The 24,934-nt window shown below is 36.1% G+C and overlaps 1 protein-coding gene across 1 annotated transcript in view; it reads right to left on the reverse strand.

The window, feature by feature from the left end:
* Positions 1–1,689: 1,689 nt before the first annotated feature.
* The window catches only part of ZC3H6 (zinc finger CCCH-type containing 6), a 60,434-nt gene continuing 37,189 nt past the window's right edge, over positions 1,690–24,934 (reverse strand). Inside the window, exons 6-12 of the mRNA XM_055241284.2 lie at positions 20,668–20,784; positions 19,925–20,036; positions 15,391–15,500; positions 14,278–14,531; positions 12,515–13,026; positions 11,979–12,212; positions 1,690–6,185 (exon numbers count right to left, since the gene is read on the reverse strand). Of these exons, the coding sequence (XP_055097259.1) occupies positions 4,702–6,185; positions 11,979–12,212; positions 12,515–13,026; positions 14,278–14,531; positions 15,391–15,500; positions 19,925–20,036; positions 20,668–20,784 (2,823 nt within the window). The 3' untranslated portion in view covers positions 1,690–4,701. The remainder of the gene's footprint in view (positions 6,186–11,978; positions 12,213–12,514; positions 13,027–14,277; positions 14,532–15,390; positions 15,501–19,924; positions 20,037–20,667; positions 20,785–24,934) is intronic.

The following is a 24,934-nucleotide window of genomic DNA, read 5'->3' on the forward strand; positions in this document are numbered from 1 at the left end:
TGGAGGACTCTTAAAGTTATGAATTATTATGGAAACATGGAGCTCCTAAGTTGCCATAATCTGTCTTCACATTGCTTGGGGTGAGGGTGGGGACAAAAAAGAGCAGGTGGGCTGTCTACCAAAAGAGATACAACCCATAAGGTGCATTCTTCCTAATGCAGTCATGGAATACTTCTGCCACACCTGTTTAACGGGTGACAGCATCTGTAAAACTGACATTTGGATGGATGTCAGGAAGCCATCAACAAGCAGTTAACAAAGCACCCACTGTGTGCCTACAACTAGGCTTGTTTCTATGGCAAGTATAAAAATAAGGAGATACATGTGGGTGCTGCCTCCAAAAGCATAAAATATTATTTTAAATGTGCTTTCTGTTTCTTATTTTAAAATTAGAAATTCTAAGCACTATGTAGATGTTAACTTTTCTTGGGTCTGTATCCTTTCCAGGAAAGGCAGGTTAATAGGGTGGGCTTTGTCACAACTGGCAGATACTGCTGATAAATGACATACTCAAACACAAAACTCCAGCAATACAGTGACTGGTAGCTGCCAAAACTTTCTGCAAACCACATTAAACTGCTTGGGGAAAAGGCATTATGTAAATGCTAAGGTGTAACACCTAAGAAAATAGCTTTGAACCCTTAGGCCGTTTGGTTATATATGTCAAAGCTTAGATTTCCTAAACTAAGTCTTATTTAAACTATAATTATAGTTTACAAATGCTTATATATTTTACTGGACTTAATTTTGAACATAATGTCATCAAGTGCTGCCAAACCATTTTTGAAAAGATAATTCGAGAAATTAACAGAAAGCTCAATTATTGAAGCTTGCGGGGAGGGAGACCCTATCAGTGGACTGCATGACTGCAGACCACCCCCACCAAGGTACAGCCTTCAGCACAGTCCAACCCTCCAAAAACATCAGGGAAAACATCTCCACCACAGATTCTGTCATGCAAATGGAAAGATTCTGACAGCCTCTTTAAGATCTCATATCCTGCTCCCTAGGAGCTTCCTAACTTCTAGTGGCCATTAACTAAAGAAACATAATACCTTTATGAAGTAAGTGGTCTTTCAGGAAGACCTCAATGTGACATGCCTGAAGAAATACATATTACAGACTGGGTGTGAATATATCTGTTGTTTCTAAGAGCTGGTGGCTCTTATATTGAATGAGCTGGCCACTTTGCCTAAACATGCTATGATTTAAACAAACACACCATGCACCATGAATTGTCATAGCATTTTTAACCCTCCATCAATATCCAACCTGTATAAAATGTGCAGAGAAGTCAGATCTTGAAGAGGCGCATGTCTATACAGCTCTAAGGTAGGGAAATCCTGTCTTCCTGATACTCATGTATTTAAGGAAATTGCTAACTTGATGGGTTAATATTCACTCAACCTCTCAGGAAATTGTACTGTTGTGTCATCAGTGCATGTCATCTGAAGCTTCGTAAAATTGCTAAACCATACAAACCATACCATGTTATTTTGGAATTTGTACAACTTAATGCACCCTAATGGGAGCATAATGATTATGTTCATTCAAGTTATAAAGCAATTTTATATTTACAAATACTTTACAAAAATAATTCATTCTTTACATCAAATATGTGATCAATAAAAATTAACCCAATTTCACAAATAAGCAACTAGATACTGATATAAATTACACAGAAATCAATTCAGAACAAAAAATATGAATTTATTCTCTTTAAACTTCCAGCCCTTGTTAAGTCCTTCCTACTTCTCTCTAATTAACTCAGCAGAGTAGCTGAGCTAAAAGTTCACACAGGATTTACTACTCAATTCTTCTTCCACGCTTAAAGTAAGTAGGAGGAACACTACTCTTTAAAGTTCCATGGCTAAAGGATAAACAGAAACATAAGCGCACATCATTTCACAATTAGGCTCTTTCGGTTGCAGCCTAATTTGGGGGTTTGAAACATTCAGCTGGGAAATAGAGGGTTCATGTAGAAACAGACCCCATTGTTGAAATAGAGTTTGAAATCACTCCAACATCTGATTTGTTTTCAAGGTTCACAATGAGGTCTTAACCAAGATATGAGAAAGTAGTTGCTGAATCTCAATTGTCATGATCTTCTGTGTGTTCCATTTCAACCCCCTGATATATCCACTCTATTCATCATCACAGTAAACAGGTATAGAATTTCTGTCACAAACAGTATGAATAGTTAAGTTACATCTCAATGGATGAGCCTATCCAGACTCTTAAGACTCAAGTTATTTCTGTTATCTCTAAATGTGTGGCTTCTAAGAACAGGAACGTAACTTACTTTTCAATCTAACAGTGCAAATCAAATTATATGGATTCTAAAAACACCAATTGACCTAAAAGAAGAGGTATTCATTGGGGGAAAATGGCTACTTATTCAATTTGTATGAGAAAATGGGAAGAAAGAAGAAAAATAAACTATGTTTACAGGATATGACAGAATATCCCATAAACTAATGTTATCACAATAAAAATGCTGCATAATAAATAACAATTATTTTAAACAAACATTTTCATATAAAATATATTGTCAAATTTGAAACTAAGTTCAAACTTTCTTGTAAAATAGCCTCTAGAACACCAACTGAGGTAATAGGGACTCAAGAATACTGAAAAAATGAACATTACATAATTTGCATTAATAACTTTTAAACCTGACTTTTTAATACATCTTGGAATATCTCTTTTAGTTGTAAAAAAGATATCCTGTTAAGAGTTTGGATTCTATTTTGATGTTTAGCAAGCCAAATTATCTTTTTTGTATGATGCTTAAAATGTAAACAGCATTGCTTGACACAATAATTATAAACTACATGAATGAAAGATTTGCTAAAAATTTCATTTACTAAAATCAGCCATTTTTCTGATTTTACCCTGACAAAAGAGTAAATTACACCTTGGGATATATATATGTTTTTTTCTGTCAGTTTAATCCATTTTATTGACTTCTCAATTAACAACAAAGTTCATTTGGACAGTAAATCAGAAAATACTTTCTATGGTGGCTTTAAATTACATTTTTTAACCTAAAAATGTTATCCAGAGCCATTTCAGACAACAAATGTATCTGAAGTACAAACAGTAAAAATTCACATTCCCTTCAGTAACTCTCCTTCCACTTAGAACACAATGAACTTCTTAGGTAGGCAGAGTTCTCGTTCACTTAACCACAACCCCATTTTAGCACAGAACTGCAGCAGGAAGAATTGAAGAAGTGATTAGAAAGGATATGCATTATTAATAATCCATATGCTATGTGAGTGTTAGGTTCCCATGAAATATTTTACTGTATATTTTTAAAAAATCCCTTCTCAAGGGCACTGCTTTGATTCAAGGAATGATTTCATTACCTACTTTCATTATCTTTTATAGTGAAATGCTCCTTTTCAAGTTATTAATACACATTGGAGTTGTTACCAGCAAACACTGTCCTACACCTGCAGTTGAAAATATGAGTAGCAGTCTAATACTTAGATTCAGTTATAAATTATGTATGTATAAAACAAATAGAGTTGCCATTATTTATATATTGCAATAAATACACAAGAATGAATACAAGTTATTTTTCATAAAATACAATTTCTAATCAATTTAGGGGATTTCCACACTATGAGGACATTAAATACTTAAAACACCAGGTAATCCCCTCTGTTACAGAATGCCAGCCGGGAGAGATCTTAAAGAGATTCTTTATTGATAGCCAAATATTGTTGACTATACTAGCAATCTGTATTTTCTTGCTATTTAAGAAAAAAATACAGAACCTAGACATTTAAAACATTATCCGTGTAATAATCACTACAGACTCTCACTGGGTCTTTAAAAATTTTGTTAAAAATTGCCAAAGTCATGATGAACACAATTAATGCAGCTACATCATTTGAAAAAGCAATAAAAATTATGCTGCTAAAGACAAAAACATTGACATACATAAACATCACAATGTAACACAGCAGTAACTAACTGCTATTTCATATGAAAAATTAAATGTAAAAAGTTATGCTAGAGAACTTGGAAATTTTTCACTTTAGCAAAATGTTCTATTTATATACCTCCAACTTCTATGATACAGTATACAATAAAATACTTTAAAAAGATATGACATTCAAATGCTTCATTTACACAAATAATATTGCCAATACTAATAAAAGTGATGCCCTTAAACATGAACTGCTCTGCTAATTGTAATTTTAAAATATTTTCTTTACTTGATTTTACATTTTAATTAGCAGTTAGCATTACATATTAATCAGTTCTGTGCTGACAAATAGAGAGGTCCTAGTCAAAATACTGTTTCTCAAAAGTAATGTACATCATATTGCTTGAAACTAAACAACCATATAAAAAGTGGCAATCATTTATCTAAACATTGATTATGAAAGACAACTGGCATATATTCAGGCAGAGTGTTGAGTTCATGATTGTTTATTTACAATAAAAGTACTTTTACTGAAGCTAACATAAGTTTTTAGGTCAATTACTACAGTCTCTTAAAGTTATAAAAATATTATATAAAATACCACAGGCTTTAGAGGCTATAACTTCATGTGGTTCTGATACTAGCAGCTGAAAAGTGTTTATAATTTAAAAATAAATAAACTATAGAGGTAAACCAGTTACAAAACAGCAGAGGACTGAGATAGTCACAAAAGTGAAAAGAATTGCTCAATTACACAATAGCTAACAAAATGGCGAAGCGGTTGGATCAAAAGTTTTGAAAACCTCTTTCAGAGATTTGTCATCTGTTTCTCTACTGGGATCATTATCTGGGGTTGGGCTCCCCTGTCCTGGCTGCCTTGCCTGCCTTGGATCACTGTACTGTGGCCTAATTAAGCCTGTTAATGCCTGAACAGGAAGGCTGTGCACTGCTGGGACCTGAACCTTACCAGAACTCCTGGGAACATCTGCCTGTGGGTCAGCTGGCCCATCAAGAGTGACTTCCACATTTGGATTGGTTTTCTGTGGAAGGATAGCTTCTCCAGGAGAAGGTTCATTTTTGTCACTACTTTTTAAGCCACCACTTTTTTTCTGGTTCTTTGAGTTTTCTCCTGAAGAAGCTGTTGCTAGCTCTGATGTGGATGATGAACCATGATCCCTAGGGTCATACAAACTAATACCACTAAGAACTGACGTTGAAGTTCCCAGTGGAAGGCCAGCTGAGGAAGAGAGTTTAGGGGCATATGGAGGCAGAGCCCCGGAACCAGAATTGCTAGTTCCTGCCCCTGAGGGCTGTGATGAACCAGGGTTTGATCTGGCTAAGTGAAGGGCACCCTTTGATGTATGTGAATCCTTCATAACCACTTGATGAGACTCTGTATTGGGCAGTCTGTGAAGCCTGGGATCAAAATTTTTTTGTAGTCTAGGATCTCCTAATTTAGCTCCTGAACTGTGTGAGTCTCCAAATTGTTCTAGGTAGCCTTCTCTGTTTGTTGTATTAATTTTGGCTTTGGCTGCTAATTTTGGATCAATGGACACTGTGTTTTGATGAAGATCACTTTTTGTATTCCATAATCTATTTAGCCTCTGGTCAGCTATAAGTGGGGGCAGAGGTAAATTGATTGAAGACACTGGATCAGGTTTAGGTAAAGGTACTGGAAGTAAGTCTTCCGGAGCCCACACGATGTGTTTTGCAAAGTTGGGTTTGGTTAGAGTAATGTCCATTTTAATGTGACTGAACTGTCTCAATTGTGACCTTGGATCCTGGAGCATTATGCCAGGTGAGGCATCCAAAGGTATTAAGAAAGCTTTTTCTCTCAGTTCTCTTTCTGTATCTTCATCATCATCATCGCCTCTTTTGTGTTTGACATTAGTGCCAGCATTTGCATGATGCAAATCAAACTTTGCTCCACCAACAGAAGAGCCTACGTGACCACTTCCATTCCCTCTCAATTTCCTGGGATCCCACGCAAGTCTAAGATCCACTGGGGCAGACTCAGAAGGCTTTCTAATGTCTTGCCTTGGGATAGTCCTAAGCCTAGGGTCAACCACTTGGTTTCCTTTACTTTTCTCTTTAGCAAGTCTTGGATCAGTAGGAGTGCTGAGTTCTGTGGAAGGTTGTTGCTGATTCCTTAAAGTTTCTGTTTGTTTCTGTAATGTTTTCAGTATTGATTTGACACTGCTTCCTTCTTCCTCTTCACTACTGGAATACCAGTTAACTGTATCATCTAAATGCAGACAAAAACTTATTATAAACTTTATAGTATAAACTTATAATATAATAAAATTATTATATTATAATTATAAATTATTCTTTATAATATGGCTACATTTATATGTAGCCTTAATTAATATTAAAAAGCACATACTATTTTCAAAATAAGTATAATCTAACTTCAAGAAAATGCATAACCAAAATGCCAAATTTCAATACTGGAACAAAATAAGATGTGGTAAGAAAACTATCGATTCAGTCATTATACTCTATTAAGGAAGTGGGGTGATACTAGAATATGTGTAATGTCCTTTCAGTAAGAGAAAAGGCAGGACCTTTCCTTCCAACTGGCCAAAGGGAATTCAGATATGTGTGTTGTATGTGTGGTGGGCTGTAGGAGAAAGGAAAATGTTGTTAGCATTCTAAAATGTGCTAGATCTCTTCAAATCAAGCATTCCTTAAGCTTCCTAGCTCTGAATTTATCAAGTTAACAATGGACTAAAAAGAAAACAAAACACTGAAAGTGATGGTTAAGGTAGCAATGGAAACTGAGCAAATGAGGAATGGGGTACAGACTTTTCATTTACTCTTTATTGTATGTTTAGATATTTGACCTGTGTGACTATATTAGCTATTCAAACATTAACTTTAAAAATAACAAAACTGGCTGGGCGCGGTGGCTCACACCTGTAATCCCAGCACTTTGGGAGGCCGAGGTGGCGGATCATGAGGTCAGGAGATCGAGACCATCCTGGCTAACTTGGTGAAACCCCGTCTCTACTAAAAATACAAAAAAATTAGCCCTGCGCGGTGGCGGGCACATGTAGTCCCAGCTACTCACGAGGCTGAGGCAGGAAAATGGCATGAACCTGGGAGGCAGAGCTTGCAATGAGCTGAAATCTAGCCACTGCACTCCAGTCTGGGCAACAGAGGAAGACTCCGTCTCAAAAAAAAAAAAAAAAACCTACCATCCTAAAACTTACATACTTTATGAGAACACTTTGAGTCTTACTCTTAAAGCCTATTTAACTCTAGCGTATTAGACACAAGTTTAAGAAGCCTACCTATCATAAGTCTTTTCTCTAGCAGAAGGAATTACAAACTGATGTTTCAGAAGGGTGATTCTCCCTTCTCTCCATTAAAATATACACAGGTTGGCTCTGAATTGGCCACAAGGTACCTACTGTTCACATTCTTGCCAGAACGTAAGAGTCAGAACATGGAATACAGATATATAGATATACTGTATATGCATATATGTATCTCCATCCTAGAGTATCTTGGATCAGCAGAATATCCTAGATATTCTCATTTTTACCTCATCTCACTGCTCACTAATGCATGCCTACTACATGGAACTTTAGTGTTACAGGGTTAGTTTGAACAAAGCAGTGCTTACAAAACAAGCATTGGTATTTAGGGTTAAAATGTGGGTTAAAACAGCATATGGTATGTCACAATTGCAAAAAGTTTTACTCAGATTTCAGTATCTGAGAAAACTACTTCTAGACACTAGATCTCTTTTCTTCTCTTTGACATCAAGGAAATCTACAGATGGATTTGTGATTCACTTTTACCTGCTGCAATTACTTTAAATATTTCTGTATAGTAATTTCACACCTCATAGTATTTGTTACTTCTATCATTACTTTCTTTTCATTCCCATATCAATATATTTTATCAGCATTATATATATATTTTATGATTTATAAAGCATACTTAAAATCTTTCTTAAATGAGAGTGAAAACAGTAACAGAGGGAGAGTAGAAGAATAGAGACAGGCCGGTGGAAAACAGATATTAGATAAAAAATGATAATTAGCAGCTTTTTATCAAAGCAGAGATAAAATGCATAAAAGCATTAAAATCCATAAAAATTAACACAAACACAAGTAAACCTAGCTGTTCAAAATATTTCTGTATCAGAGCCAACAACTCCCATAGAACATTACCAATTATATAACATTATAAAATAAAATTTTCTATTATCTAAACGTTTCAATATCTTCGTTTATGAAAACATAAAACTTTAAGACTACCGAAAGATTACCTCTTTTTTTTTTTTTTTTTTTTTTGAGACAGAGTCTCGCTCTGTTACCCAGGCTGGAGTACAATGGCATGATCTTGGCTCACTGCAACCTCCACCTCCCAGGTTCAAGCGATTCTCCTGCCTCAGCCTTTCGAGTAGCTGGGACTACAGACACGCGCCACCATGCCCAGCTAATTTTTGCATTTTTAGTAGAGAAGAGGTTTCACCATGTTGGCCAGGATGGGCTCGATCTCTTGACCTCATGAACTACCGGCCTTGGCCTCCCAAAGTGCTGGGATTGCAGGCGTGAGCCACTGCACCCGGCTGAAAGATTACTATTAAAGTGTTTATAATTTAAATTGTACAGGAAATTCACTTATTAGGAATCCTTCATTCTCCTGTGATGTTAGGTAAACGAAGAATTAATAATATCTTCTTTGAAAATGTAACAAAAAATGTTCACTTACATTGATGCAAGAAACTGAAGAGGACACCAAAAATTGGAAAGATATTCCATGTTCATGGATTGGAAGAATCAATATTGTTAAAATGTCCATACTACCCAAAGCAATCTACAGATTCAATGCAGTTCCAATTAAAATACCAATAGTGTTCTTCACAGATATAGAAAAAACTATCCTAAAATTTATGTGGAACCACAAAGGACTCAGAATAGCCAAACCTATCCTGAGCAAAAAGAACAAAACTAGAGGAATCATATTAACTGGTCAAATTATACTACAGAGCTATGGTAGTCAAAACAGCATGGTACCTCCATAAAAACAGACACATAAGCTGGGCACAGTGGCTCACACCTGTAATCCCAGCACTTTGGGAGGCCGACGCAGGCAGATCACTTGAGGCCAGGCATTTGAGACCAACCTGGCCAACATGGTAAAACCCTGTCTCTACTAAAAATACAAAAAAATTAGCTGGGCATGGTGGCATGCACCTGTAGTCCCAGCTACTTGGGAGGCTGAGGCAGGAGAATGGCGTGAACCCAGGAGGCGGAGGTTGTGGTGAGCTGAGATCGCACCACTGCGCAACAGAGTGAGACCCTGTCTCAAGAAAAAACAAAAACAAAAACAAAACTAACAAAAAACAGACACATAGACCAATGGAACAGAACAGAGTAGGAACAAACCCATACATCTACAGTGAACCCATTTCGACAAAGGTGCTAAAAACATATATCAGGGAAAGGACAATCTCTTCAATAAATGGTGCTGGGAAAAACTGGATATCCATATGCAGAAGAGTAAAACTAGACCCCTATCTCTCACCATATACAAAAATCAAATCAAAATGGATAAAATACTTAAATCTAAGACCTCAAACTATGAAACTGCTACCAGAAAACATTGGGTAAACTCTCTAGATCACTGGTCTGGGCAAAGATTTCTTAAGTAATACCTCACAAGCACAGGCAATCAAGCAAAAATGGACAAATGGGATCACATCAAGTTAAAAAGCTGCATTGTGAAGGAAACAAATGATGAGACAATCCACAGAATGGGAGAAAATATCTGCAAACTACCTATCTGAGAAGGGATTAATAACTAGAAATATATAAGGAGCTCAAACAACTCTATAGGAAAAAAATCAATAACCCAATTTAAAAATGGGCAAAATATCTGAATAGACATTTCTCAAAAGAAGACATAAAAATGGCGCACAGGTATATGAAAAGGTGCACAACATCATTCATCATCAGAGAAATGCAAATCAAAACTACAGTGAGATATCATCTCGCCCCAGTTAAAATGGGTCTTATCCAAAAGACAGGAAATAACAAATGCAGGCAAGGATGTGGAGGAAAGAGAACCTTCATACATAGTCGGTGGGAAAGTAAATTAGTACGACCACTATGGAGAACAGTTTGAAAGTTCCTCAAAAAACTAAAAATAAAGTTACCATCTGATCCAGCAATCCCACTGCTAGGTATATATCCAAAAGAAAGGAAATCAGTATATCAAAGACATATCTGTACTCTCACGTTCACTGCAGCATTATTCACAATAGCCAAGATTTGGAAGCAACCTAAGTGTCCACCAACAGACAATGGCCAGGCACGGTGGCACACGCCTGTAATCCCAGCACTTTGGGAGGCTGAGGTGGGCAGATCACCTGAGGTCAGGAGTTCGCGACCGGCCTGGCCAACACAGTGAAACCCCATCTCTACTAAAAATATAAAAATTAGCTGGACATGGTGGTGCACACCCGTAATCCCAGCTACTCGGAAGGCAGAGGCATGAGAATTGCTTGAACCTGGGAGGGAGAGGTTACAGTGAGCTGAGATCGTGCCACTGAACTCCAGCCTGGGTAACAGAGTGAGACTCTGTCTTAAAACAAAACAAAACAAAAAACAGACAATGGATAAAGAAAATGTGGCATATATACACAATGGAGTACTATTCAGCCATAAAAAGAATGAGATCCTGTCATTTGCAACAACAAGGAACTGGAGGTCATTATGTTAAATGAAATAAGCCAGGCACAGAAAGACAAACTTCTCTTGTTCTCACTTATTTGTGGGAGCTAAAAATTAAAACAATTGAAATCATGGACATAGAGAGTAGAAGGATGGTTACCAGAGACTGGGAAGGGTAGCTGGCAGATAGGGAGGAAGTGGGGATGGTTAATGGGTACCAAAAGTTTAAAAGAATGAATAAGACCTAGTATTTGACAGCACAACAGGGTGACTATAGTCAATAATAATTTAATTGTACGTTTAAAAAAAAACTAAAAGAGTGTAACTGGATTGTTTGTAACACAGAAGATAAATGCTTAAGGTGGTGGATACTTTGTTTACCCTGATGTGATTATTATGCATTGCATGCCTCTATCAAAATACCTCATGTACTCCATAAATATATATACCTACTATGTACCCACAAAAATAATTTAAAAATTATAAATATATATATTTTAAATACTCATATAATAGCTTGTAGCTACCTAGCGTTACATAGTTTTACATAGTTTTTCATAAATGTCATGTTTAAGAGTGGCCAAACATCAGTTTTGTAATTCATGAACAGAACTAGATGCTTTACACTTTTCTCATCCTTTACTGAATTAAGTGTTGTATACTTACCAATATCAAAAATACTAAGATAAACTTAGTTTCCATATAATCTTTTTATATTTAAAAATATTTCTTATTATAGCAGATCCTTAATTATATAGCCTATGACATAAAAATATCTCAAATAACTGAATCATTTTGAAATTGGGCTAGAATTCAAAATCCTTAAACTGAAAGGTGTCCTTTTCCTGTTCTATTTATTTTCTTCAAAAAAAAAAAAAAAGCAAAAGGCTTAATTACTTGCAAGTCTGCACAACCTTGAACTCTAGCTTCAGATGTTTTCACTGCTTCAAGTCAAACCTTTTGCAATTAAGTATTAATGCAATTAATGGCACTGAAACCACAATCACAAGATACTGGCTATGAAATACATTGGAAATAGAAGAGAGAGCTCATTTTTAATTCTTTTTTTTTTTTTGAGACTGAGTCTCACTCTGTTGCCTAGCCTCACTGCAACCTCCGCCTCCCAGGTTGAAGCGATTCTCCTGCCTCAAGCTCCAGAGTAGCTGGTAGTACAGGCACATGCCAACACGACCAGCTAATTTTTGCATTTTTAGTAGAGATGGGGTTTCACCATGTTGGCCAGGTTGGTCTCCAACTCCTGACCTCAGGTGATTCACCTGCCTCGGCCATTTAAAAATTTTAACCCATCCAAATAGGTAAGATGCTATCAATAACTTCTGACACACCTTCTTCCTTGCTTGGTGCCCTATGAGGTTGGGTGCTGGTTTGTTCTTCATCTTCTTGGTATCTCTGAGTAAGTCTGACAAAAAGAGCTCTTTGCACTGCAGGGAGGAGGCCTGGTACAGGCAGAGGGCCATGGCCCGTCCTAGTGCTGCTGCCTTCAGACCCACTCCCATGGTTAGGTGAGTCTTGAACAATAGGAGGCTGCTGCTGGGCAAATTCACCATGCCACATCCCATCTACATGTATAACATGGGGAGAGACAGTCATTGAGTGAGCACAAAACTTCACCAGAGTCATAAGAAATGAAAGCTTTCATAACAGGCACACTGGATTATCAAATTATGTCATTTAAAAATATTTCTAAAAGTTATCTAAAATTCTATTGTTTCAAAAGTTTGGCAAACTGAAAACATTTTAAGGTTTCAATTTTATCAATTTTACTTAGCTTTACTTAAAACATACGTTTCCATCATGCTTTTAATGAAAAATAGGACTGTATTTTAAATTAGGAATAAATTATTTCAAAAAGTAAACTTACCACCAGAGTTACTGGGTGGCTGGAAATTATGTACAGAATGCTGTGCATAGTAATTATCGTAAAACTCAGCTGGGTTTTGCAGGGACTCATAATTGGTGTTGAGCTGCATTTCACCAGGACTTTGCTGGTATGATGAACCTGGAGAACAGTGATTCTCTCTGGGTACTTTCATCACATGTCCTGGAAAGCCTGGGGAGTGGTAAGCCCCACCCATGCTTGGTGGTGTCAAAGATGTGTCTGGTTGAACAAGTATTCCAGCTTGATTTTGAGGACCTACAATTTCAGGTGGACCAGGTGGTAAAGGTGGGCTCTGTGGCACTGGTAGACCAGGAGGTCCTGCACATGGGTGATGTCCAGGGGAGCCTGGGTGCATCACAGGACTACTGTGTCCCTGAGACATGTTAGGTCCAGGACCTGGACTTGACTCAGAACTATAGATATGTTGAGGGTGTGGACTGCTTCCCTGAAATTGTGGTCCTGGTGGTGAGGCACTGTTATAAAATGCTGGTGGCCTGTAGACAGAAATAATAATATTTCTTAGTTCAAGGAAAAAGAAACAAACAAGAATGTTAACACTTCTAAACAGATATTGGTTAAGTACTTTTTTTATATCAGAATAGAATACTGTGTGTTTAAGAAGCAATTTGTTCCATATCATCGATAGGTAGAAACACGAAATAGACCTCTTGCTTTCATTTTAGCCCACTTGCTGCTTACCATTAGCTGTTCTAAAACTTACTGTTTTGAAAAACACAGAAAAGCACAAAGATAAATAAGAATCCCCCCTAATCCCACTACCCAGAGATAAAATTTTTATTGGTTCTCTCCTACTAGTCCCCTTTTTCAGGCCTATATAACCTTTTACAATAAAATTAGAATCTACTAGATAAGCATCCAACTTTTTATAACAATTTGTAATTGGTTATTGCTGGCATATAAAAAGACATTCAGTTTTTGAATGTTGCTCTTCTTTCTTGACATCTTGCTAATTTAATTATTATTTCCAATAGTTTTGTCTGTTGATTCCTTTGGGTTGAGGGAAACTTCCCAAATAATTAGGCTGCCACTCCACTTCTAATCTTTGTAACTTTTATTTCTCTTATTTCATTGACCAGGATACAATATATAGTATTACCAAAATAGTAGACATACTTATCTTCTTGACATTAGTAGAAATACTTTTAATGGTTCAAATGAATTGTGATATTTGCTATAGATTTCTTGTTCCTCATTGGCTGAGACCTCCTTGCTTTCCTGAGTTGTCAGTACTAAACGAATGCTCAACAATGCGACTTAGGGCCCAGGTGCACAGACGCTGGGGGACTGGCAGCAGGGCTGGAATGATGGTGTTAGAAAATGAAAATCTGGATCCAGAGGTTTTCCGCCAATAGCCTAAGGAATTGCTCTTCAAAAATAATCAAATATGTGGAGACCTATTTCCCACAATCTGAAGGCATTATCAATGACAATGCAGCCTCATAATCAAGTGAAGATGCCAAATCCACCCACCAGGCAGGGTCCCTCAGGATCATTATGCTGAGAGGTTTCAGAAGCTGTGTAAGGATTCCATATGGGAAAGCACTGATGGCAAGCAGCAGGTGGGAAGGGAAAACAAAGGGGGAAGCAACCATCTGCATGCATGCTAGATATGTGCTATCTCTAACCAAGTTTAATTACATGATTAGCTTGGAGTATGACTTAGTTTCTTAATGATAATTTTCAGGAAAAAAAATTTGATGTCATTTTGAAAGTTTTTCACTTACTTCCTCCCAATTTTATGCGCTAAATCCACAGTAGGTTTTACAACTATTTCAAAAAGAGATGGAATTTTCCTAAAATCATCAGAGAAATCTGTCTGAAAATCGTCTTCAGGATCAGAAAAGGGAAAATGCTCTGGAGGGGTTGGCAGAAGCCCAACCCCTGGAGGTGGTTTGGGAAGAGGAGTTATGCCACGCTTTCTAAGTTCCTCTAATTCTCTTTCATCTTCATTTATGAGTTCTTCATCAGTATTCAACACCTAAAAATAATTGGCAAAGATTACTATTTCAAAGCGAGTCTTTTCCTCACATTTAAAACTAGAAGACTTAAGTTTGATTAGTAGAAAAATAATATTAAAGTTGAAATGGGCTGGTTGCAGTGGCTCACGCCTATAATCTCGACACTTTGGAAGGCCAAGGCAGCTGGATCGCTTGAGCCCAAGAGACCAGCCCGAGCAACATGGAGAAACCCGTCTCTACAAAAAATGCAAAAATTAGCTGGGCATGGTAGTTCCCGCCTCAGAAAGTTGAGGTGGGAGGATGGCCCCAGGGGCGGGGGCGGGGGCGGTGCAGGGCAGGGGGTTGGCAAGGAGCAGGGTGTGGAGCTTGCAGTAAGCTGAGCCAAGATTGAGCCACTACACCCAGCCTGGGCAACACAGCGAGACCTTGCCAAAAAAAAAGAAAAGAAAAGAGACAGACAAAGAGAGAGAGAAATAAGAAAGAAAAAGCAAGCAAGCGAGGGGAGGGAGGGAGGGAGGGAGGGAGGAAGGGAGGGAGGGAGGGAGGGAAGGAAGGAAGGAAGGAAGGAAGGAAGGAAGGAAGGAAGGAAGGAAGGAAGGAAGGAAAGAAGGGAGGGAGGAAGGAGGGAAGGAGGGAAGATGGGAAGGAGGGAAGGGAGAGAGAAAGAAAAAAACAGTTGAAATGGTTTGGAGATAGCTAACTCCTCATTTTTTATAAACAGAATGAGGTTCAAAAAGATAACGAATATTGCTCAAATAGAATAAAATATAAAACAGTAAACTTTCAATTTCTCAGTTTTATAAAAATCACTTATAAAATATGATTCAAGTCAAATGTATTTGTGGAGGGACATAATCAAGGTACAAAAACCTTACTCACTTTGTCCAAAAGTTTCTTTGTTTCTTTAGTTAGATCATCATGGGAAAATTTACAGTTGTCTCCCTGGTAACATTTTGCTCCACTATGATAGAACTTGCATGGAAATTCATGTAAATAAAAATATTAAGGAAAAGACCAAGTAAAATCCAGGTCTAATTTTTTTTAAACCAAAATCTACAACTGTTAGACAAGATGATTAAGTTCTAGAGATCTGCTATATAACATTGTACCTATAGTCAACAATACTGTATTGTATACTTAAAATTTTAAGGGAGTAGAACTCATGCTAAGTGTTCTTAACACATACACACACAAAACCATAACTGTGCTGAATCAATAAGGCTGTATTATTATATATTATACTGAATTTACTATAATCACATCAGCTTATTTTTAATTCTATTAAGGTTAAATATTTTAATTACACAAAAACATTCCAACAGCTTTTTTCTCTATTAAAACTAGAAAGCCACTTTTTAAAGGAAAAAAAATTTATCACGATTATAGCAAACACTATTATAATTACATAAGCTCTGTTACTTTTCACAATAAAATAAAATATATAAATTTTGTAGCAAGAGCTTATATTTATAAAGAAAATTAAGAGGCTTAATATGTCATGTTAAAGGCAAATATCCCAATAATCAACTACAGACTAATCTTAAGATTTTGGAGACAAACTTATAGAGAAAATATTAAATCTAGAAGTATAGTGAAAAATATACCACTCTCAGGTGATGCGTGTTCAGGGAATAGTTGGACGGTTTTAGGAAATTTATTACTGTAAACACTGATAAGGTCAAGAAAAAAATTATATGATCATCTTGGCAGATGCAAAAGGCAACTGATAAAATTCAAAATCTGTTTTAGATTTCTTTTTCAGGTTTAAAAAAATCCTCTTAGTAAAATAAAAATAGACTTTCTTAATTGATTTTTTAAAACTTACTTTAAAACTGCAGCCACAAGCTAAAACAGAAAGGCACTATCATTAAAACATGTTTATGTCTGCCACAATCACTACTATTTAACATTCTTCTGGAAATGTGGCCAATACAATTAAAATTAAATAAGAGGTATAAATATTGTAAATGAAGTAAAATTATTATTATTTACAAACAGCATAACTATGTAACAAAAACCCCATAAGAATAGATGGAAAGCTTTCAGAAACAGAATAAAGTATTTGTTTTCTAAAGAAATATGTCAAATCTGAAAAAAATTATTTTTCTTGAATAGGACAAATTCATTACATTTTGTTTTTACTATTTGCCAAATCACTTCTGACCTGAGAATATTACATTTTTTTAAAAAAGGAAGGAGTATTTGCCTTACCAAATATCAAACATACTCTTACAGAGGGGAATAATCAAATACCACAATAGATAAGAGTAGTATAGAAGCAGAATTGTGTACAAATGAGAATTTGGGGTCTGGTAAAGATGCCATTTTAAATCAGTAAAGATGAGACAATGAGTTAATCATATGGGAAAAAAAGGTCCTTATAACACACTGTGTATTAAAATACAGTCCACATTAATGTAAATGTTAAATTTAAAAATACAATATTCACAATCATTATAGATTTCATTTTTGTAAAAAATTATGTGTATAGGCTGGGCCCGGTGGCTCACACCTATAATCCCAGCACTTTGGGAGGCCGAGGCAGGCGGATCACCTGAGGTCGGGAGACTGAGACCAGCCTGATCAGCATGGAGAAACCACGTCTCTACTAAAAATACAAAAATTAGCCAGGCGTGGTGGTGCATGCCTGTAATCCCAGCTACTCGGGAGGCTGAGGCAGGAGAATTGCTTGAACCCGGGAGGCAGAGGTTGCAGTGAGCGGAGAACGCGCCATTGGACTCCAGCCTGGGCAACAAAAGCAAAACTCCGTCTCACAAAAATAAAAAATTATGTGTATAAATATATACAGATCCATTCATACATACATACCAGCATAGAAAAAAAGTCTGAAAGGCTTTATGCCATACTGCAAGCATGGTTCTCTGTAGGATGACATTACTTAGGATTTTTTTTCTAAGTTTGTTTGAAGGTCATCAACCATACCAAAATAGAGAGAATAATAAAACGAAGTCCCTTTCATGTTGACCTCATAGGTTCAACAACTTTCATCATTTGTTGTAAATATTTCCATACCTATTCTCAACAGATAAGGACTATTGTTTCTATTGTTTCTTTCCTTTTTTTTTTTTTTTTTTTTTTTTTTTTTGAGACAGAGTCTTGCTCTGTTGCTCAGGCTGGAGTGCAGTGGCACCATCTTGGCTCACTGCAACCTCCGCCTCCCAGGTTCAAGCAACTCTCCTGCCTCAGCCTCCCAAGTAGCTGGGATTACAGGTGCACGCTACCATGCCCCACTAATTTGTGTATTTTTAGTAGAGATGGGGTTTCACCATGTTGGCCAGGTTGGTCTTGAACTCTTCACCTCAGGTGATCCACCCGCCTCAGCCTCTGAAAGTGCTGGGATTACAGGCATGAGCCACTGCGCCCAGCCCCTTTCCTCTTTAAATTAGTTATGGGAGTGGGGGAGGTGTCTCACTATGTTACCCAGGCTGGTCTCCAACTCCTGGCCTCAATCAATCCTCCCACCCCAGCATCACAGGTTAGGATTACAGGTGTGACCTACCATGCCTGGCCAGGAATACTTTTTCTTACCAATCACGATTTCATTACCAACCTGGCAAAATTAATGTGCTAATTTCAATTAGTAACCAGCCAATATACAAATTTTCCAGACTTTTAAAAAAGTATGTTTTTATAATTCCTTTCTTCAGATCAGGACATAAAGATGATCCACAAATTGTATCTAGTTAATATATCTCCCAAGTTACTTTTATTGATTTCTAGAAGTTCCCCTTTCCCTTTTATTTTTGTATCATTTGTTAATTTTAATACTGGTGATAGATGGTATTCAAATACTCTCTACTGTATCATATCAAAAGGCATTTAATATCTGGTTGTTTCTTTTTAGTAATGTTAAGACTGATCAGTCCTTTCAGGTGTTGTCAGCTCCACCCATCAATTGTAAAGTTCCTAATTAACTTTTCACCTCATGATTTTAGCAGCCATCAGTAATCACTGCCCAGGTCTATTGCGGAGAAACTGCAAAACGTGAGATTGCTGGCTCAAAGGGTAAATGCATATTGCATTTACCAAGCTCTCCTCCATAGGAATGCACCATTTTGACATTGTCAGCATCAAGGTTTTCTCATATCCTTGCTAACAAATTTTGCTGTCACGGTTTTTTTATTTTTGCAAACCTGACACAGCTGCAAATGTTATCTCAGTGTAGCTTAAATTACATTCCCCTTATTAGGAACAAGATTGAACATCTTTCTATATGTTTTGGGACCATTTGCATTTCTCTTTCTGTGAATTATCTGTATCTCTTGCCTCATTTTTCTTCTCAATGTTTAGAAACTCATATATTAAGGGTATGACCTCTTCATAAGTGATATAAATTACACATAATCTTTCTCACTTTATTATTTATCTTATTATTTAGCTCATGTTATATGTATTTGTTTTGCAAATGCAAGCTTTTTCATGGAGTCAAAATTTCAATCTGTTCCCTTTTGGATTCTGGATTTTGAGACACAGGAAATTTTTCTGTTCCAATTCATCATGTATTCCTCTGGTAATTGCATGGTTCCATTTTTTGACATTTTGATCTATGATAACAGGCATTTTTCATTTTATTCACTTTCTTTGTTTCACATTTTTTAAACACGACAACAGAATTTAAAAATTTATCTGGAAAAATAAACATCAGAATCTACCAAATATTACAGTGGCTGTTGTGGCAGAAATAATCACAGCAAAGCAAGACAGACATGAGGGTGAACAAATCCATGAAGCCAAACATGAAGTCCAGAAAAAAAAATCCATATATAGAAATATTTTATCTGTGATACAGTTTCAATTCTGTGGGGGAAAGCTTCATTAGTCATAAGTGGTAGTGAGAAACCTGATAGATATTTGGGGGAAAATTAACATGGAAACATTGCAGAATACATTTTTTTAAAGGACCAGAACACCATATATAGTGAAATTCCAATTTGGGTAGAAGCAGGAATACAATTTAAATGTATATATTTCCCAAGGGAGAGTGGGGAAGAATATACAGCATCTACCATTGAGTGGTAAGATTTGATAAGACTTTTATAATTTTCACAATGATAATTTATTACTCCCAAACTTAAGTAAAATAATTATGGAATAAAATAAGTATTTTGCCAACTACTCCTTCAGGAAGCACAATCTCTTGAAACACTTTAAGCTGATTATATTAAAGTACCTTCCCTTCACAGAATTTTTTCCAAAGGGCATTTATCTCATTTCTCTAAAGAATAAAAGTCAGTTTGTTCTTTTGAAGTACAAAGTTTAACCAGATGGGGTTTATGTAATGTGTTAAATTTAAAACCAAACTAGGCTTTCTAGGGTATATTTATTATTTTTTAAAACCTCAATGATGCTTTAAAACCCCAGCATTTTAACATACATTTTAAATAAAGGATATTATGCATATAAATGCAGTTCTCTCCTTTGGTACAATATCCTTGTAAATAAAATTTGCAGATCTCTTTTCTTTTCTCCAACTCTGCATCATGATCAAATTTACACTGATCTCCCTATTCACAAAAAAAAAAAAGAAAAAGAAAAAGAAAAAGAAAAAAAGGTAAGAAACAAAGAAACAACAGCTGAATTTTCTACATGGTGTCTCATGGTAAAATTATGGTCATTATCTTCAGTCTTTAATAATGAACAAATAATAACTCAAATGACCCCTTAGAATTCCTGCCCAAGACAGTGGATGTAGCTACATGCATTGAGGCAGCACAGTGAGCAAGACCTCACAGGATACTGCCTGAATTGGCAACCAGCACTCACCATTTCTTGCTGAGCTACCATGGGAACTTACTCAACCTCTTGGTGCCATGAATAAAATGGGGATAACAACATTAACTACTTTGTAGGGTCACTGTAGGATTAAATCATTTAATATTAGTTGTACTTTGAACAGTACTTGCCACATAGCATTATGTGTCTTTTAAACAAATCCGATTTCAACAAATTATGTTATTGTCCCAGAACATAATTAAATGAGCTCTAATGTACGGTATTTCCATGCAAGATACATTTTAAAGACCCAGTTTTACTACAACTACATGTGAAGAGAAAAAAATTCACCATCCCCCAAAAGACTAATTTTAAAGATTATTTTGGAAGTTAAAATGACTTATGATACCTCTATAAATTTACCTTAATACATCTCCCTTCCAGGAAGTATTTACAGATTTGTTTTCCTTTGTGTTCCACTGTGTGCTGATTAATAAATTCCTGAGTCATAACCTTCCATTTTTTCCCTGGTTTACTATACTGCAAGAAAAAAATTTCATTTGAATGCAACATATGAAATATTAATAGGTATCAAAATGTATGATTAAGTTGATCTGGAAAAAAGTACAAATTGTACAAAAACTGATCAAGATTGAACATTCTGATGCTATTCATTTATTTGGAGAGAGATGTGTGTCTAGTAATCTACTTATGCTACTAGTGATTGCAAAACAAAGCCTATTTCTTTCTATTTTAATGAAGATGAATAACTATTTTTAAATTATAAAAAGCTTAAAAATTCACAATTCTCAATTTGGGCAAAGACACAATAAAATATGCACTCATATTATTGATAGGTATGTTAAAAAGACTTTAAAATATCCATATTGTTTGACATACAACTTGTACTTTTTGTGATTATTTTGAAAGAATTATCAGGGAGACACACAAAGATCTATTCATATAATAAAATACCGACATAGTAAAACAAACAGAAAAACGAGAAACACTATACACATTTAAAACTAGAAGACTGGTCAAATATATTATGATACATTTAGGTGGTAGAATATTATGCAGTCATTAAAAAATCAACAATTTTGGATCATAAAAAATGTTTACAGATCAGGCATGGTGGCTCATGCTTGTAATCCCAGCACTTTGGGAGTTTGAGACCAGCCTGGTCAACATAGTGAAACCCTGTCTCTACTAAAAATACAAAGAATTAGCCGGGTGTGGTGGCACACGCCTCTGTAATCTCAGCTACTTGGGAGGCTGAGGCATGAGAATCGCTTGAACCTGGGAGGTGGAGCCTGCAGTGAGCCAAGATCATGCCACTGCATTCCTGCCTGGGCAACAGAGTGAGAGTGTCTCAAACAAACAAACAAAAAACAAAAAAAAAGTTCACAATATTTTATGAAGTAAAAAATTGATCCCAATTCTACAATAATAAATAAAGGCAAAGGAAAAAAGACAAAAGGAATATACCCCCATATTTTACAGTGTATGTCTCTGGATGGCAGGATTAGAGATTTTATGTGTGTGTGGTTATTTTGTACTTTCTTTAGGGGGAAAAAAAGGGCAAACAAACAGGCAGTGTGTATTATCTTTAACTTTTAAATATAAAAAGTTAAGAAAAAAACTTAAGAAAATTAAAGGAAAAGAAATCTTATAGCCCTACTTGTTTTCCTTACTTCTCCTGAGTCCCCTATTCAACTTCTGCTTTAAGTATAAGATTGAGTAACAAGGCAGAGTATGATGCCTAGCCATGTTAAATGTAATGAGTTACATTCATCAACTCTAAAAAACAACATTATTTTTCAAGCACCTGGCATGCACTGTGCCCTGTACATCACAGGAGTTCAATGACTATTTACTCTTCTGATTTGATTTCTGTTTTCCCTTTTCTTTTAATTTGCTAAAAGATAGAGCATAAAGTTCAAATCTACTGAAAACAAGAAACTGCCTCACAGCAAACATTGAGGCAATAGATGTCTAAATTGAAATCTGATCCCCAGCACTCACAGCTGAAATCACATTTTACTGTAAGAATTCTAAAAAAGGTACAAGAATACCAAGTAAACAGATAATCCTAGAGATTCGTTTTAAAAATATAAATATACCTAATTTACCCCAGGAAAACACAATGAAATTGCTTATAATATACTCTGACAGAATCATTTAAAGTGTCTCAAGTCTATATAAATTTGATTCACAAACATTTTTATGCTTACAGATTCATTTAGAATAAGCAGATATAAATGACCAGCTCACACAGACATTCAGTACAAAGAATCGTGACTGTTATAAAATAAAATAAACAGCCAAAGAAAGTAAATTATGCAAAAATCAATGAGCCAACCTGAGGAATATAACTCTGAAATTAAAAAGTAAAAAAATTAGGTAATCTCAACACACACACACACACACACCCTGAAAAATGCAACAAGTTGTACTTAACGTTTCATTAATAACTTACTCTTTCTGTATACATTACTTCCAAATAATGTTTCATTGTTTTAATAGAGGATTGTGGTGAGGAAGTGTCTTGTTTTGTTTTTTAGTTTAGTTCCACTTAAATGAGTAGAAAGTATCTCAGTGTCCACAGCTATGGGAAACCCGACTATAATCAAGGTACTACAGAAAATCTAAAGCAACTTTAACAAATAAATTTTTAGGGCAAAATTAAGTGCCTAGAAGATATGGCAAGTTCGCAGACTGACAGAACTCAGGAATTGTGCCTTGCAACTCCTCCTATATTCTTTGCATTACAACACAGTACTGTGAATAAAAAAACAATATAAGAAAGAAGGAGAGAAAGAGGGAGAGACGGAGGGAGAAAAAAAACCAAGCTACCTACTGTACTTGGTCATTTTAAAACTTATTTATTTTAGAAGATATATTGATACAAGAGACAACAGCATAAAATATTAATATATATCAGGTAGAGGAAATGTAAGGATCTACCAGGAAAATAATATTTATTACAAAAAATATAATAGGTACAGTAAACACTAAAAAAATTTAAGAGTATTATGGCCAATAAAATGAAGAAGCCTTTAAAATTCAGTGAAAGTTTGCTTCTTCGTGACTACTCTTGATTTTTCAAAAAAATTATGATGCATCTGAAGGTACCCCTGAATTGATTTGGCTTTGGAGACTCTCATAGTCTCTGAAAGGCCTAGGACGGAGACGGATCTATCTTGGCCACTCTGCTGTGGCCTGCATGTTCATGCTATTCTGGATGGGCCACCTACAGACCATTTCTGAACATGAACTGCTTCCTTGGGCTCTGGCACACTCCCAGTTGTTTCTGGAATCATAAGAAATGTCTCTCATGATAGCCAATAAACTGACATGATTGATAATGTATTTTTATCTTGATTTTTCTGTTACATGATTATCTTTTAGGTATAGCCCAGATCTACAGACATCTAAAATGTTGTGCTTGATGGGGCCCTTAGAGTTAACTTAATACTATACCCTCATTTTGCAGATTAAGCAAATTGAGGCAAAGAGACAGGTATAACTTGCTCAAAGTCACACTTTCCTGGAAGCTAATTTTGTTTAAAGGTATAGGGTGTAAGAACTGGGTATAGGAGCATGCTTACTTAGAAAGCATTTGTATTAGTTTGGGTTAGGGAAATCAGCATATTCTAAAGGTCTACTGGTGTCTAAGAAGATGACAGGCAGGTTTTTAGTCACCCCAAAATTCTAAAATAATAACCATAATAATTCCAAAGCTGCTGTTCCATGGAACAGTGAGTGGCTCAGTGAATGTTAGTAGGTGTGTAGGGAAAAAAATAGTTTGTAGTTGAGTAAATGATGGCTGAACAAAATAAGCTTCTTTTTGCCTAAGCTGCTCAGAAGCTTTACTACATTAATGTCAACTGAGACTCTCCAAAAGCAGATGGCATGTGCTGGGTTTTGCAAATTTATTTGGGTCTGAACTTCTTTTTTTAGGTCACATCTGTTAACATCTCCTTAAACAGTATACTAAGGAGTGCATATTAAGAAATCTCTGCCCATTATCTTTAAACTGAGAGATCAGAAAACCAAGCATTTTCAAATTATAGTATATAGCTATTCCTCTCAGCTCTCACACAAAGTTGCAGCTTTTTTTTTTTTTTTTTTTTTTGAGATGGAGTCTTGCTCTGTCACCCAGGCTGGAGTGTAGTGGAGCCATCTCGGCTCACTGCAACCTCTGCCTCCTGGGTTCAAGCGACTCTTCTGCCTCAGCCTCCCGAGTAGCTGGGACTACAGACGTGCACCACCACATCCGACAAATTTTTGTATTTTTGTAGAGATGGGGTTTCTCCATGTTGGCCAGGCTGGTCTTGAACTTCTGACCTCAGGATCTGCCCGACTTGGCCTCCCAAAGTGCTGGGATTACGGACATGAGCCACTGTGCCCAGCCAAAGCTGCAGCTTTTAATGACCCACTATTGCCTGTATAATTCAATCAAATCTTACTAGAACAGAAGTAGAATACAGGAATTGGACCACTGTAATCCAGGGAGTCACTACAAGCTTAAAGTTCATGAGTTCACCTCAATTTGACATATATTTATTGAATATCTACCACATGTAACATACGTAAGTTCACCTTTCCAACCATTTATATTCCCCTTTCTTCTCTTTCAATCTTTTCAACTCTAAAAAGGAAGTTAATTTACCAATGCCTCCCTTCT

This window comes from Symphalangus syndactylus, chromosome 14 (assembly GCF_028878055.3).
Source record: "Symphalangus syndactylus isolate Jambi chromosome 14, NHGRI_mSymSyn1-v2.1_pri, whole genome shotgun sequence".
NCBI classification, from domain to species: Eukaryota; Metazoa; Chordata; class Mammalia; order Primates; family Hylobatidae; genus Symphalangus; species Symphalangus syndactylus.